This window comes from Electrona antarctica (assembly GCF_951216825.1).
Source record: "Electrona antarctica genome assembly, chromosome: 21".
NCBI classification, from domain to species: domain Eukaryota; kingdom Metazoa; phylum Chordata; class Actinopteri; order Myctophiformes; family Myctophidae; genus Electrona; species Electrona antarctica.
The window spans coordinates 35,417,432-35,431,908 of record NC_136802.1 but is presented as its reverse complement, the minus strand read 5'-3'; the positions used below and the strand labels follow the sequence as shown (position 1 = coordinate 35,431,908).

At 42.9% G+C, this 14,477-nt stretch overlaps 1 protein-coding gene across 1 annotated transcript in view; it reads left to right on the top strand.

Annotated features, from left to right (window-relative positions):
* The window catches only part of LOC306914361 (calcium/calmodulin-dependent protein kinase type II delta 1 chain-like), a gene marked incomplete at its 3' end in the record, with an annotated part of 96,220 nt that extends 84,904 nt beyond the window's left edge, over positions 1 to 11,316 (top strand). The window contains exon 6 of the mRNA XM_079491356.1: positions 11,205 to 11,316. Coding sequence (XP_079347482.1) covers positions 11,205 to 11,316 — 112 coding nt within the window. The remainder of the gene's footprint in view (positions 1 to 11,204) is intronic.
* Between the last annotated feature and the right edge of the window lie 3,161 nt (positions 11,317 to 14,477).

The following is a 14,477-nucleotide window of genomic DNA, read 5'->3' as shown; positions in this document are numbered from 1 at the left end:
ATGTCGCATCTCCGGTAAAGGCTTAATACCAAAGGTACCTCCTGAAGTCACTCACTTCTACCCCTGGGTCACTCACTCACTCTACCCCTGGGTCACTCACTGCCCCCTGGGTCACTCACTCTACCCCCTGGGTCACTCACTCTACCCCCTGGGTCACTCACTCTACCCCCTGGGTCACTCACTGCCCCCTGGGTCACTCACTCTACCCCTGGGTCACTCACTCTACCCCCTGGGTCACTCACTCTACCCCCTGGGTCACTCACTCTACCCCCTGGGTCACTCACTCTACCCCTGGGTCACTCACTGCCCCCTGGGTCACTCACTCTACCCCCTGGGTCACTCACTCTACCCCCTGGGTCACTCACTCTACCCCTGGGTCACTCACTCTACCCCCTGGGTCACTCACTCTACCCCTGGGTCACTCACTCTACCCCCTGGGTCACTCACTCTACCCCTGGGTCACTCACTCTACCCCCTGGGTCACTCACTCTACCCCTGGGTCACTCACTCTACCCCTGGGTCACTCACTCTACCCCCTGGGTCACTCACTCTACCCCCTGGGTCACTCACCCTACCCCCTGGGTCACTCACTCTACCCCTGGGTCACTCTACCCCTGGGTCACTCACTCTACCCCTGGGTCACTCACTCTACCCCCTGGGTCTCTCACTCTACCCCCTGGGTCACTCACTCTACCCCCTGGGTCTCTCACTCTACCCCTGGGTCACTCACTCTACCCCTGGGTCACTCACTCTACCCCTGGGTCACTCACTCTACCCCCTGGGTCACTCACTCTACCCCTTGGGTCACTCACTCTACCCCCTGGGTCACTCACTCTACCCCTGGGTCACTCACTCTACCCCCTGGGTCACTCACTCTACCCCTGGGTCACTCACTCTACCCCCTGGGTCACTCACTCTACACTTAGTTCACTCATAGTCAGAGATAATTTTCCCAGAAGGAATATTCCATAGTGGAATATTAGATTGTGACATAAGATCTGGGTTCCAAAAATAAACAAATCACCCTGGCAATTTTGTCATGTACTGTTGTTAATAATATTGGGTTTACAATTACAATTAGTTTAGTTAATTGTTGACCCTAGATTGGATTTCTTACTAGTGAGTGACAGATACCTATAGCTTAATTTGGGGGTCATTGACATGAAAAAGTTTGAGAGCGACTGTGGTAGACGATACACGAGAGCCATTACGACACGATTGACTAGATCAACTTTAATTCATTTCACCTCCAAGCTAAGAAAGTAATCGTAAGTAATTAGGCAACAATGAAAGTTTCTTGAACACGGTCGGCTAGAGGCCCACCATGTCTGGAGGGTGTAGGTGTGCTACTGGATATAAATATTCAGTGACGTACTTAAAAGGTATAAGGGAATACGAAAACCAATAAGCTGGCAGTGGGTGAATTATTAATTCACAACTTGACAAGCTCAGTTTGTGGATCTGCTGTTTTCACTACTACTTATTTATTTATATTTATTGAAATTATTAGATTTTTTTTTTTTTTTTTTTTTTGAGAACCCCTGGGTTAAACCACCCTTCCGGTCAGACGGGATCGGATAATTCTCTTCCAATTTAGGTTATTCTGATCAGCTGTGTCATGATATTATAGGGTCCATGTCATTGTAAAGGCCTGGCCTGCAACCGGCCCAGAACACTGAACAGGGACCATATTAGCCCTGTCCTGGTTTTAGTCGACTAAATCTATAGTTTATTGTGTCGACTAATGGCTGATTTTACACTCTGTTGATTGGCTATTTTCAGAGCTGTAACTTCTACTGGATCTCCTCTCCACTAGTCAAGTGCCTCCCTAACATTTTAGTGTAGTTTTTATTTGTTGACAAAAATGTCAGTACATCTATTCTAGTCATAGTTTTAGTCATCATAGTTTTATAGTTTTTATTTAGTCTTCATTTAGTTTTTATCAGTGAACGCCCTGAAAATCCGAGCACAACGCACTGTTCTAATACTTGTTCGGGACCAATTTTGCTCTGCTGGCGTTGCTTTGCAAATAATGTTTTATGCTTCATTATGAAAGCCAAGGTTGTGTTAATGTAGTAGTTAGATGATGTCATACTATTGAAATACATCTCACTTTGACCTGTTAAAATGGGGAGATGGAGCCACTGTGACCTGTAGACTTCATTTACTCTCATAATGTGTTTTCGTTGTTGTGGTTGCCAGCCCCAGAGGACACCTAAAAGGCAATGGAAGTGATACAGACCGCATGCACGCACCTACACACACACGGACACCCTCCACCTACTGTACACACGCACGGACACACACACGGACACCCTCCACCTACACACACGCGGACACACGGACACCCTCCATGCAGCCAGTGCTCCAGTCATGGAGCACAAAACAATGAGCAGAAAAGGAGCGCGTACCGGTGGATTGGAACTGGAACACCTGATGATAATGAAGGTGGTGATGAATGGTGTTCATCACCACCGCCGTTCTCTCTTCTGATTGGATAACATTGGTATGCAGACCTGAAATATTAGGCTACTATTGTCATTCTCTTTTTCATTTCATTTCATTTCATAATGATCTTTCTTTCTTTCTTTCTTTCTTTCTTTCTTTCTTTCCTTCTTTTCTTTCTTTCTTTCTTTCTTTCCTTCTTTCTTTCTTTCTTTCTTTCTTTCTTTCTTTCTTTCTTTCTTTCCTTTTTTGTCTTTCTTTCTTTCTTTCTTTCCTTCTTTTCTTTCTTTCTTTCTTTCTTTCTTTCTTTCTTTCTTTCTTTTCTTTCTTTCCTTCTTTTCTTTCTTTCTTTCCTTCTTTCCTTCTTTTCTTTCTTTCCTTCTTTCCTTCTTTCTTTCCTTCTTTCCTTCTTTCTTTCTTTCTTTCCTTCTTTTCTTTCTTTCTTTCTTTCTTTCTTTCCTTCTTTCTTTCTTTCTTTCTTTCTTTCCTTCTTTTCTTTCTTTCTTTCTTTCTTTCTTTCTTTCTTTCTTTTCTTTCTTTCCTGCTTTTCTTTCTTTCTTTCCTTCTTTCCTTCTTTTCTTTCTTTCCTTCTTTCCTTCTTTCTTTCCTTCTTTCCTTCTTTCTTTCTTTCTTTCCTTCTTTTCTTTCTTTCTTTCTTTCTTTCTTTCCTTCTTTCTTTCTTTCTTTCTTTCTTTCCTTCTTTTCTTTCTTTCTTTCTTTCTTTCTTTCTTTCTTTCTTTCTTTCTTTCTTTCCTTCTTTCCTTCTTTCTTTCCTTCTTTCCTTCTTTCCTTCTTTCCTTCTTTCTTTCCTTCCTTCCTTCCTTCCTTCTTCTTTCTTTCTTTTCCTTCTTTTCTTTCCTTCTTTTCTTTCTTTCCTTCTTTTCTTTCTTTCCTTCTTTTCTTTCTTTCTTTCCTTTTCTTTCTTTTCTTTCTTTCCTTCCTTCCTTCTTTCTTTCTTTATTTTCCTTTTCTTTCTTTATTTTCCTTCTTTTCTTTCTTTCTTTCCTTCTTTTCTTTCCTTCTTTTCCTTCTTTTCTTTCTTTCCTTCTTTTCTTTCTTTCTTTTCTTTCTTTCCTTCTTTCCTTTTCTTTCTTTTCTTTCTTTCCTTCCTTCCTTCCTTCCTTCCTTCCTTCCTTCTTTCTTTCTTTTCCTTCTTTTCTTTCTTTCTTTCCTTCTTTTCTTTCCTTCTTTTCCTTCTTTTCTTTCTTTCCTTCTTTTCTTTCTTTCCTTCTTTCCTTTTCTTTCTTTCTTTCTTTCTTTCTGATTTAACTGTGTATTCACCAGTGGTGGAAAGTAACTAAGTACATTTACTTAAGTACTGTACTTGAGCACACTATAGTATTTCCAATCTTCAGTACTTCTACTCTGCTATATCTCATCTCAGAGGACAATATTGCACTTTTACTCAATTCATATTCAATGATATGAAAACTTTAGTTATAGTTACTTTGGTAGATTTAGATTTTTTTTAAGAAAACATACATTAACCACATAAGCCATATCCATTTCGGCAAATTTGAAAATACTTGATCTACAGCTCACAATGCATCGTGATGCGACACATTGTGAGCTTCGGCTATTTTCAAAAGACTTTCCTAGATTTGAAAACTTTAAATGGGATCTTCTGTATAATGAGTACTTTTACTTTTGGTACTTAAACCCCCATTTTGGGCAGGAACCCCTTTTGGTGTTTTAAACATGTTATAATTTAGCTATTGAAAAATAGCAGATCTACAAGCTCATAGCGCGCTGAAAAACCGTGAAAATATTTATTTCAGAAAACTGGAGGATTTAGAAGATTCTTTTTTAATTTTGAGTTCAGGCCTGAATGGGTTAATAATTTGGGAACCCCCAGTTTGGGAACCAGTGATCTACGCCAGCGTTTACTGTTTGCACTGCATCTACTCCACACTAGGTCGTCATCCCGCTCAAGTGCCTAAGCTTCATGGTAGATGTGAGCTCACTGCACGGCGGGCCCACGCCCAAGTTCCCATCCAGCTGGGTTAAATATAGAACATGGTAAATATGAGATCATTGTGGGATCCTAGCCAGCAGGGAAAGGAACTGTGACACAAAGCAGAAGCCCCTACATTCTCACACTCTTCTGTGTGTCTCACTACAATGTCTTGTTTCACTCATTCTTAAACGCTCAAAACCCTATACTTTGTACTTCCAAGGGTCTGTACTTGGTCCCGAAAATAGCCGATCTACAAGTTTACGACCAGCTCAGTGGCCTTGCGGTTAGAGTGTCCGCCCTGTGATTGGGAAGTCAGGGTTCGATTCCCCGGCCGGGTCATACCAAAGACTCTAAAAATGGGACCCGATGCCTCCCTAATTGGCACTCGGCATCAAGGATTGGTTTGGGGGGGTAAGTCCCTGCAACATACTATCATCGTGTCCAGGGCAATCTGCCTCACAGCAGTGATTTCGTCCACTAAAACTGTTGAAAAATGTTTGTCGACTACCTTTTTCACATGACGAAAACTAAATGAAAAAAACTAAAATGAAGACTAAATATATTGTGAATTCCGTCAACAAATAAAAACTAGACTAAAATGTTAGGGAGGGGAAGAGATCCAGTAGAACTAAAAGTTCTACTGGATAGTTACATATGGGGGACATGGGGAGAGCAACAGACTTGAACTCATGCTTCCTTCATGCCTGAGTGCCCAAGTTGCTCCTTTACACCTGACGGGGGGGAGTTTCCCTGGTTGGATGTAGCGCGTGGAAGGAACATGTTATTCCAACCAGTTATTTTATCCTCCATCAGGCGCCCCGGCTGGCCAGGGGGAGGCAGTTTAGAGACCAGGATTACTGCATGTTTTTTGTGAGGGTACCTACCCTAGGGGACACGGGGAGAACATGCAAACTCCACACAGAAGACAAGTCATTTTATGTTTGGTTGAGCTCGGGTCTTGCGCTCTGAAAATAACAGATGTACAAGCTCACAATGTGTTGCAGCAACGCGATGTGAGCTTGTACAGTACATGGGCTATATTATTCAGCATGCAACAATTTGTAATATCAGCCATTACAACACCATCAAGGACCGCCAAAATACATTTTTTGCAACTAAAACATTTCAATGACCAAAACTAAATCAAAATGTGCTGTCAAAATCAACACTGCCTCACTGAACAGAAACGGGAGATGGGCTCCTGTCCTATGGGCCACATGGCTCCGCATTCAGAAGCTCAAGAAGTGATTGGCGTTTATTAGTATGGCGTGCGGATTAATAGTTATGAATGAAATGGTTATGACATCAATTCCATATAAGCACCACAACAACAACTTTGTGGGAAAACAAATTGCATTGGCTTGGAAAAGGACCCTATACTGTTTTCTACAGCAGTGCCATTACTGCATCTATACTAAACTAAACAGAGGCCAACATACAGCAGTAGCTATGAAGTAGCTCTCAGTGTGAGGTCAATAAAGAATGTTTTGTTTCTATTGCTCGGTAACCATTTGACACTGTGAATACTGGTGTTAACACAATCGGTGCCGGGATGCTTTCAAAATAGGAGCTCTGGGATGCCGGAAAGACATGGCCGCTTTTACTCTGAAGCTCGGTCTCGAGCATCTCGGCAACAATGTTCTCCACGGCTCCGCTGCGTAATAACAAGCGGCCGTGTGTGCATCTTCGCAAACAGCGAAGATAGCCGATCTGCATGAGGAATAGCAGCGCTCTCGTCGGGACGGGGGCAGCACAAATATCCTACGAGTAGGGCAACCAAATGGTCAGCTACGTCCCTGTTTATGTTAAGCAGTGGTGGAAGGCAAGTAGATTTACTTAAGTACTATAGTACAAATAATGTCAATATATGGCCAAAGTACCTCAAAATTGACTTAACCCATTTTGGGCGGGAACCCCTTTTGGTGTTTTAAACATTGTTATAATTTAGCCATTGAAAAATCATTTTTTTTTACATTTTGAGGTCAGACCTAAATGGGTTAAGTCAATTTTGAAGTACTTTGGCCATATATTGACATTGGCTTTATTTGTACTAAAGTCAATTGTGAGGTACTTTGGCCATATTGACATTGGCTTTATTTGTACTAAAGTCAATTGTGAGGTACTTTGGCCATATTGACATTGGCTTCGTTTGAGTATTTCCAATTTCCAATACTTTTACTTCTACTCCACTAGATCTCAGATCAAAATAGTGTATACTTTTACTCCACTATTATTTGAAAACAATAGTTATTAGTTGCTTTGTAGATTTTGATTATTATCATTACAAAACCTGTAACCACTTCAGCAGTATATACATTTTGACCATTTGAAAATAGCCAATCTACAAGCTCACAATGTGTCGTGATGTGACACATTGTGAGCTTGTAGATCTGCTATTTTCAAAGGATTTAAAAAAAAAAGTTATACATTTGAAACTTGAAACGGGACATTCTGCATAATGAGTATTTTGGTACTTTATGTGTGCCAATGTTTCCGTACTTTTTACTCAAGCACTTTTTGAATGCCTCACTTTTACTTCCAACAGAGTATTTAGTGTAGTAGTAAAAACAAAATGTGACTACTTATTCCACCACTGATTAGTTAAGTACTCACTCCATGTGCATTTGGCAGCGTTCTCTCCCTTGACAGCTGGAAGGCAGATTGCTTCCAGTTTCTTTTGAATGCTGAACCTTCTGAAGGAGTTGTGATATACTCTCTCTCTCGCCGGCTGAGTGCTTTTATTTGGTACTTTATACCTTGATGCTAAAACTGTTGTACTCAAACACATTTTGGGCGGGAACCCCTTTTGGTGTTAGCATCATGTTATGCTTTAGCTATTGAAAAATAGCAGATCTACAAGCTCATAGTGCGCCACCGAGTGGCGCGCTACGAGCTTGAAGGTCTGCTATTTTTTTTAAATCGACTGACATAGAAACAGCTTTTTCAGAAAACTGTCAGGATGTAGAAGACATTTTTAGAATCTGATCTCAGGTCAAAATTAAGTAACATTTTGAACTTACAGTGGGACTTGAGAGCAGGGGTCTTCCAAGTTGTTTTTTTTCCAGGCCAAGCTGAGAGAGATGAAGCAGGGGACCCCCCACCACATGTTGTATAATTGTCATAGTTGGCTTCATACGCTTGTTTGACCTCCACTATACTACTACTATCATTGTGTAGCGTGTGTTAGAATGCACTTTGTTAATCCTGGTCTCTAAACTGCCTCCCCCTGGCCAGCCAGGGCGCCTGATGGAGGGGAAAGGAACTGGTTGGAATAACGTGTTCCTTCCACGCGCTACGTCCAACCAGGGAAACTCCCCCCTGTCAGGTGTAAAGGAGCAACTTGGACACTCAGGCAGGAAGGAAGCATGAGTTCAAGTCCGTTGCTCTCCCCATGTCCCCCATATATGGGGACTAGGTTGGCGGAGGGTGTGTAGAGCCCAGGATCACATTAGATAATTGACACAGGGGTGAAAAATGGGTTACAAAATCGTGGGATAAAAATATAAAAACAAAAAAAAGAAGGCACTTTGTTGTAGCGTGTGTTAGAAGGCACTTTGTACTGTGGAGTCGGCCTCAGAGTCTACCTACCACACGCACATCATCATTGGAAAATGGCCTAATAAGATTGCTGAGCTCTATTCAATCATCAGATTGAGTCAGCCAGCATGTGGCCGCTGGGAAGGTCGCCGCGCTGCGATATGAAAACTCGTCAAAAGGTCAGACCCTCATAATAACCAGGCTTGGATATCCTCATTGTCGGGCAGAAACCTCTTTGTAAATTGACGCCCTATACTTGATCATACTACAGCGTCACACAAAAGCATCAAAAGTAGCATGCGCGTTTCAAGCTTGTAGATCTGCTATACTTTTTTTTTTTATATATATTTTCTTTTTATCCCACGATTTTGTAACCCATTTTTCACCCCTGTGTCAATTATCTAATGTGATCCTGGGCTCTACACACCCTCCGCCAACCTAGTCCCCATATATGGGGGACATGGGGAGAGCAACGGACTTGAACTCATGCTTCCTTCATGCCTGAGTGTCCAAGTTGCTCCTTTGCACCTGACAGGGGGGAGTTTCCCTGGTTGGACGTAGCGCGTGGAAGGAACACGTTATTCCAACCAGTTCCTTTCCGCTCCATCAGGCGCCCCGGCTGGCCAGGGGGAGGCAGTTTAGAGACCAGGATTACTGCATGTTTTTTGTGAGGGTACCTACCCTAGGGGACACGGGGAGAACATGCAAACTCCACACAGAAAGGCCCTTTCGCCAACCCCACCTCGGGTATGGGCACTGATGGAGGAGGAAACACGCCGCCAGCACCCATAGCGTCCCAAGCGGGAATCGAACCCAGGACCTTCTAGCTGTGAGGCGACAACACTACCGACTGTGCCACCGTGCCCCCCGTAGATCTGCTATACTTTTGAATTTGAATCGGTTTTGGACATATGAGGTTTCCACCCGATAGAGGCGATATATGTATATGCAGTTAGGGCTTAAGTGGTTAAGAGAATGTTTATTTGTTTTATAAACTGAACCCTGGCAGTAACGGTAGCTTGCATTTTACGACCAAACTCCTCGGTAATACTATACTGTGTACATTCTGTGTAGAAATCGTTCCACATCCATACACTCTTAAGAGTTACGGAGTTCCTTTGAAGAAAAAAATAATAATTATAGAAAGTTTGAGAACCCACTGGAAATGAGCAAACCAGTTGGCATGATGCTCTTCTCTTACTCTATGGCCCACAGTCCAAACATAACGGCATGCTACTTCTCTTACTCTATGGCCCACAGTCCAAACATAACTGCATGCTACTTCTCTTACTCTATGGCCCACAGTCCAAACATAACGGCATGCTCTTCTCTTACTCTATGGCCCACAGTCCAAACATAACGGCATGCTCTTCTCTTACTCTATGGCCCACAGTCCAAACATAACGGCATGCTCTTCTCTTACTCTATGGCCCACAGTCCAAACATAACGGCATGCTCTTCTCTTACTCTATGGCCCACAGTCCAAACATAACGGCATGCTCTTCTCTTACTCTATGGCCCACAGTCCAAACATAACGGCTTGCTACTTCTCTTACTCTATGGCCCACAGTCCAAACATAACGGCATGCTACTTCTCTTACTCTATGGCCCACAGTCCAAACATAACGGCATGCTCTTCTTCTCTTACTCTATGGCCCACAGTCCAAACATAACGGCATGCTCTTCTCTTACTCTATGGCCCCACAGTCCAAACATAACGGCTTGCTACTTCTCTTACTCTATGGCCCACAGTCCAAACATAACGGCTTGCTACTTCTCTTACTCTATGGCCCACAGTCCAAACATTACGGCATGCTACTTCTTCTCTTACTCTATGGCCCACAGTCCAAACATAACGGCATGCTACTTCTCTTACTCTATGGCCCACAGTCCAAACATAACGGCATGCTACTTCTCTTACTCTATGGCCCACAGTCCAAACATAACGGCATGCTACTTCTCTTACTCTATGGCCCACAGTCCAAACATAACGGCATGCTACTTCTCTTACTCTATGGCCCACAGTCCAAACATAACGGCATGCTACTTCTCTTACTCTATGGCCCACAGTCCAAACATAACGGCATGCTCTTCTCTTACTCTATGGCCCACAGTCCAAACATAACGGCATGCTCTTCTCTTACTCTATGGCCCACAGTCCAAACATAACTGCATGCTACTTCTCTTACTCTATGGCCCACAGTCCAAACATAACGGCATGCTACTTCTCTTACTCTATGGCCCACAGTCCAAACATAACGGCTTGCTCTGGGGGCCATTTAGCTGCTCTGCGAGTGATTATCTTCTCGTTATGCCTGCTCCGAATCCCCCCTTGAAATAGTACTTGTGTGGAAAAAACCTGGAAAACCCCCATCCCTGTGAATCAGCCTGGTGTTTAGAGAGAGAGAGAGAGAGAGAGCAGCGATGCTATCTTGGTGAAATGTATCACAGCGAGCCGTGGTGATTTCATCACACAGGCATGTGCTGAATAAATGTGTTTTGCACACAACTGGGTGGAAGTGGCTTCACTCTTCACGGAGTGTAAATGTGTAGCAATGAATGAGACACATTGATTAGAAACCACACCGTGTCCTCATGCTTTCTGTCCCGTTTATTTAAAAAAATTTCCCCCTTTCTTTTTTTACACATGCACACAACAAAATGCACAGCCTTATGGAAAGAAGTCTTCTGAAAGAATATATATTCAAAGATTTGTGCCACATTTTCACGATTTTTCAAAAATAGCAGACCTACAAGCTCGTAGATCTGCTATTTTTCAATAGCTAAATTATAACAATGTTTAAAACACCAAAAGGAAAAAAAAAAAACTACTTTCAACCCACTTTCAACCTATATTCATAATAGTCACTGTCGGGCAGAAACCCCTGATCTCCATTTTCTAACCGTAATTTTTTTTCTCTCTCTTTTTTTCTTAAATTAATGGGCCTACTTGATCATACTACAGTGTCACGCAAAAGCATAAAAAGTAGTAGATCTGGCCCAGGTCGGCCTATAGCAGTCCGGCCACCTATGAGGCTGGTAAATCCTGACGGCGCGTCGCGGGTTCAAGTCTCAATCCCGACGAAAATGGAAAAGTTATTTTCAGGGGTGACCTGAGGCAAAAATGTTTGAGAACCACTGGTTTATACTGTCTGTCTGTCTGTCTGTCTGTCTGTCTGTCTGTCTGTCTGTCTGTCTGTCTGTCTGTCTGTCTGTCTGTCTGTCTGTCTGTCTGTCTCTGTCTGTCTGTCTGTCTGTCTTTCAGAGTGACGGGTGGAGAACTGTTCGAGGACATCGTTGCTAGAGAGTACTACAGTGAAGCTGACGCCAGGTCAGTATGTAACGATGTCTTCCTGTGTGGTGATGGTGACTCTTAGTGTGTGTGTGTGTGTGTGTGTGTGTGTGTGTTGTGTACAACAAGCGTGCAACAATAGGGGGTCTCTCCAGCTCTTTAATAAACAGAAACTACAATTCCAGGTGGGGTTTCAAATTGCATTGTACCAGTTCCAGTTTTCCCTGCTAATTTATTTGATATATATATATCACTTCCAATTTTATCCTTGGATGCGATGGGTCTATCCCAACCTGAGAATGTGCTTAAAGGCGGGAACCCCTTTTGGTGTTAGCATTATGTTATGCTTTAGCTATTGAAAAATAGCAGACCTACAAGCTCGTAGCGCGCCACTCGGTGGCGCGCTATGAGCTTGTAGATCTGCTATTTTTTTCTTTATTTTTTATATTTTTGAAAATTCGAACAACGACTGACATAGAAACATAGCTTTTTCAGAAAACTGTCAGGATGTAGAAGACATTTTAGAATCTGATCTCAGGTCAAAATGGGTTTAAGACCTAGAGAGACGGGGAGACCCTCCATTACTGAACAGACATTAAAGTTGCGACGACTACTGTCAGAATATAGAGCTTTTTTAACGCTTATACTTTAACAAAAGAAAATCTCTTGGAGCAGTGGGTCCCAAACTTTTGGAGCCGTGAAGACAGATTAGACGTTTGCCCCGGTGAAAATAGCAGATCTACAAGCGTGCAACGCGTCACGAGCTTGTAGATCAGCTGTGTTCACTACTTCTTATTTATTTTCATTTATGGGATTTCTAGAAAATGGTATTTGTACACTCGAGTCGTAACATTATGTATACAAATTGTCACAGCGCATTTTAACACACATTAGAGCTGACGGGAACACTATAGGATGACTCACTCACTCTCACACATGCAGTAGTATGTTTGCATATTCTCTCTCTCTCTCTCTCTCTCTCTCTCTCTCTCTCTCTCTCTCTCTCTCTCTCTCTCTCTCTCTCCCCCCCCCCCCCCCTCTTCCCCCGCCCCAGAATGGAAGTCAGCTATAGTTTGTAGTTTGTGCATACATTTTTCATTCATCATCGGTGTATACATTCACATATAGTTCTATTACTTGCTGTAGCGGAGTGCTTACAGTACATGGTGTGTATAGTCTCTCCCCACGCGTGCGTGTGTGTGTGTGTGTGTGCGCGTGTGTGTCTGAATTGAAATCCCTTGATTTTCCTGCCATCTGCTATTTTGCCTTCCCTCTATTTATAAGTTTCTCTGTTATGTTTTGTAACCCCCCCCCCCCGCCCCCCCAAGGACAGAATCCACAGAACTCTGCAATCTTGTTGATGCGTGTTAAACGTCTGCCTCTGCCAAAAAGATGGAGTGTTGATGAGAGTGTCGGTCGAATTGACATTTCATTACCCATGGAGCCTCTTAAAGGTTATTTTATGGGCGTTTTTGCCATGATTAGAGTCGTAAAAGAGCACATGACGAATTGGTACCCATTTAGGCCTGACCTCAAAATTAAAAAAAAATCTTCTAAATCCTCCAGTTTTCTGAAATAAATATTTTCACGTTTTTTCAAAAATAGCAGACCTACAAGCTCATAGCGCGCCACCGAGTGGCGCGCTATGAGCTTGTAGATCTGTAGAGCTTGTAGATCTGTCCGTTCCACTGATGACCGAGTCTTGACTTTCATACATCCAGAGAGTTGTGTCACCAACTGTCTCAACTAGACTGTCTGGTATACTGTAGATCAGGGGTTCTCAACCCGTGGGTCGCGACCCCTCGGGGGGTCGCCAAATTATTTTAGGGGGTCCCCAAATTATTATTTTTTTTAAAAAGAAAAAAAAGATTTTTCTTTAAAAAAAAAAATCACGATTTTTCAAAAATAGCAGACGCGCTATGAGCTTGTAGATCTGCTATTTTTAAATAGCTAAATTATAACAATGCTTAAAACACCAAAAGGGGTTCCCGCCCAAAATGGTTTAAGGTTATTGTAGCAGTCAATTTATACTGGGGGTCGGGAGGGGGCGGGCGGGGGTCCCGAGACGTTGCCAAAGCATTTTCGGGGGTCCCCGGCCAAAAACGTTGAGGACCCCTGCTGTAGATCATTTTGATTACTTGTTTTCAATCTTTTGTTGCAACGACACCACTTTGATGCCACGCGCAATTCAAAGCTGAGAGTGTACAAATGGAACCAAATGGGCCCTTATACTGGTCCAGTTGGTTCCATTTGTACACACTGAGTTACAGACCCCTTGTGGCAGTGATTTTCAAACCTTTTCATTTCATGGACCCCCCGGTTTACCATGCATTAATTCCACGTGCCCTCATAACTCTGACAGTGTACATAGATAGATAGAGTTTTTATTAAAGTGTCCTACATCAGGGGTTCTCAACGTTTTTGGCCGGGGACCCCCGGAAATGCTTTGGCAATGTCTCGGGACCCCTGCCCCGCCCCCTCCCGACCCCCAATATAAATTGACTGCTACAATAACCTTAAACCATTTTGGGCGGGAACCCCTTTTGGTGTTTTAAGCATTGTTATAATTTAGCTATTGAAAAATAGCAGATCTACAAGCTCATAGCGCGCCACCGAGTGGCGCGCTATGAGCTTGTAGGTCTGCTATTTTTGAAAAACCGTGAAAAAAAATTTTTTTGAAAATAATTTGGGGACCCCCTAAAATAATTTGGCGACCCCCCGAGGGGTCGCGACCCACGGGTTGAGAACCCCTGTCCTACATCATAAGATGCCCAGCACGCACGGGCTTACAAGACATTCACAACATTGTACATATATAATGATACATATACACAAATAGACAGTTACTCATGGATACATCGTTCTCCAACGTAACTGCCATGCCTTGTCTATGCATTTTCCAAAAACAAAACTTCATTACTGAACAACCAATTTAACATAAAACACTCAGACATCCAAAACAGATCTGCGTTCTTATCCTGAATTTTTTTCAAATAAAAAGTTTTCTTAAATCATGATATGATTGTACAAATGGAACCAAATGGATCCGTAAGGGTCCATTTAATTCCATTTGTACATTGTCAGCGTTTAGCTGGGGACCCCCTGGAGCCCACTCAAGGACCCCTTGTGGTCCCCGGACCCCACGTTGAGAACCACTGCCTTACGGGTGTGTAACTCTTGAGTGTACACAACTATCGGTCAATTATCTGGGGACCCCATCAAGGACCCCACATTGAAAACAAGTCA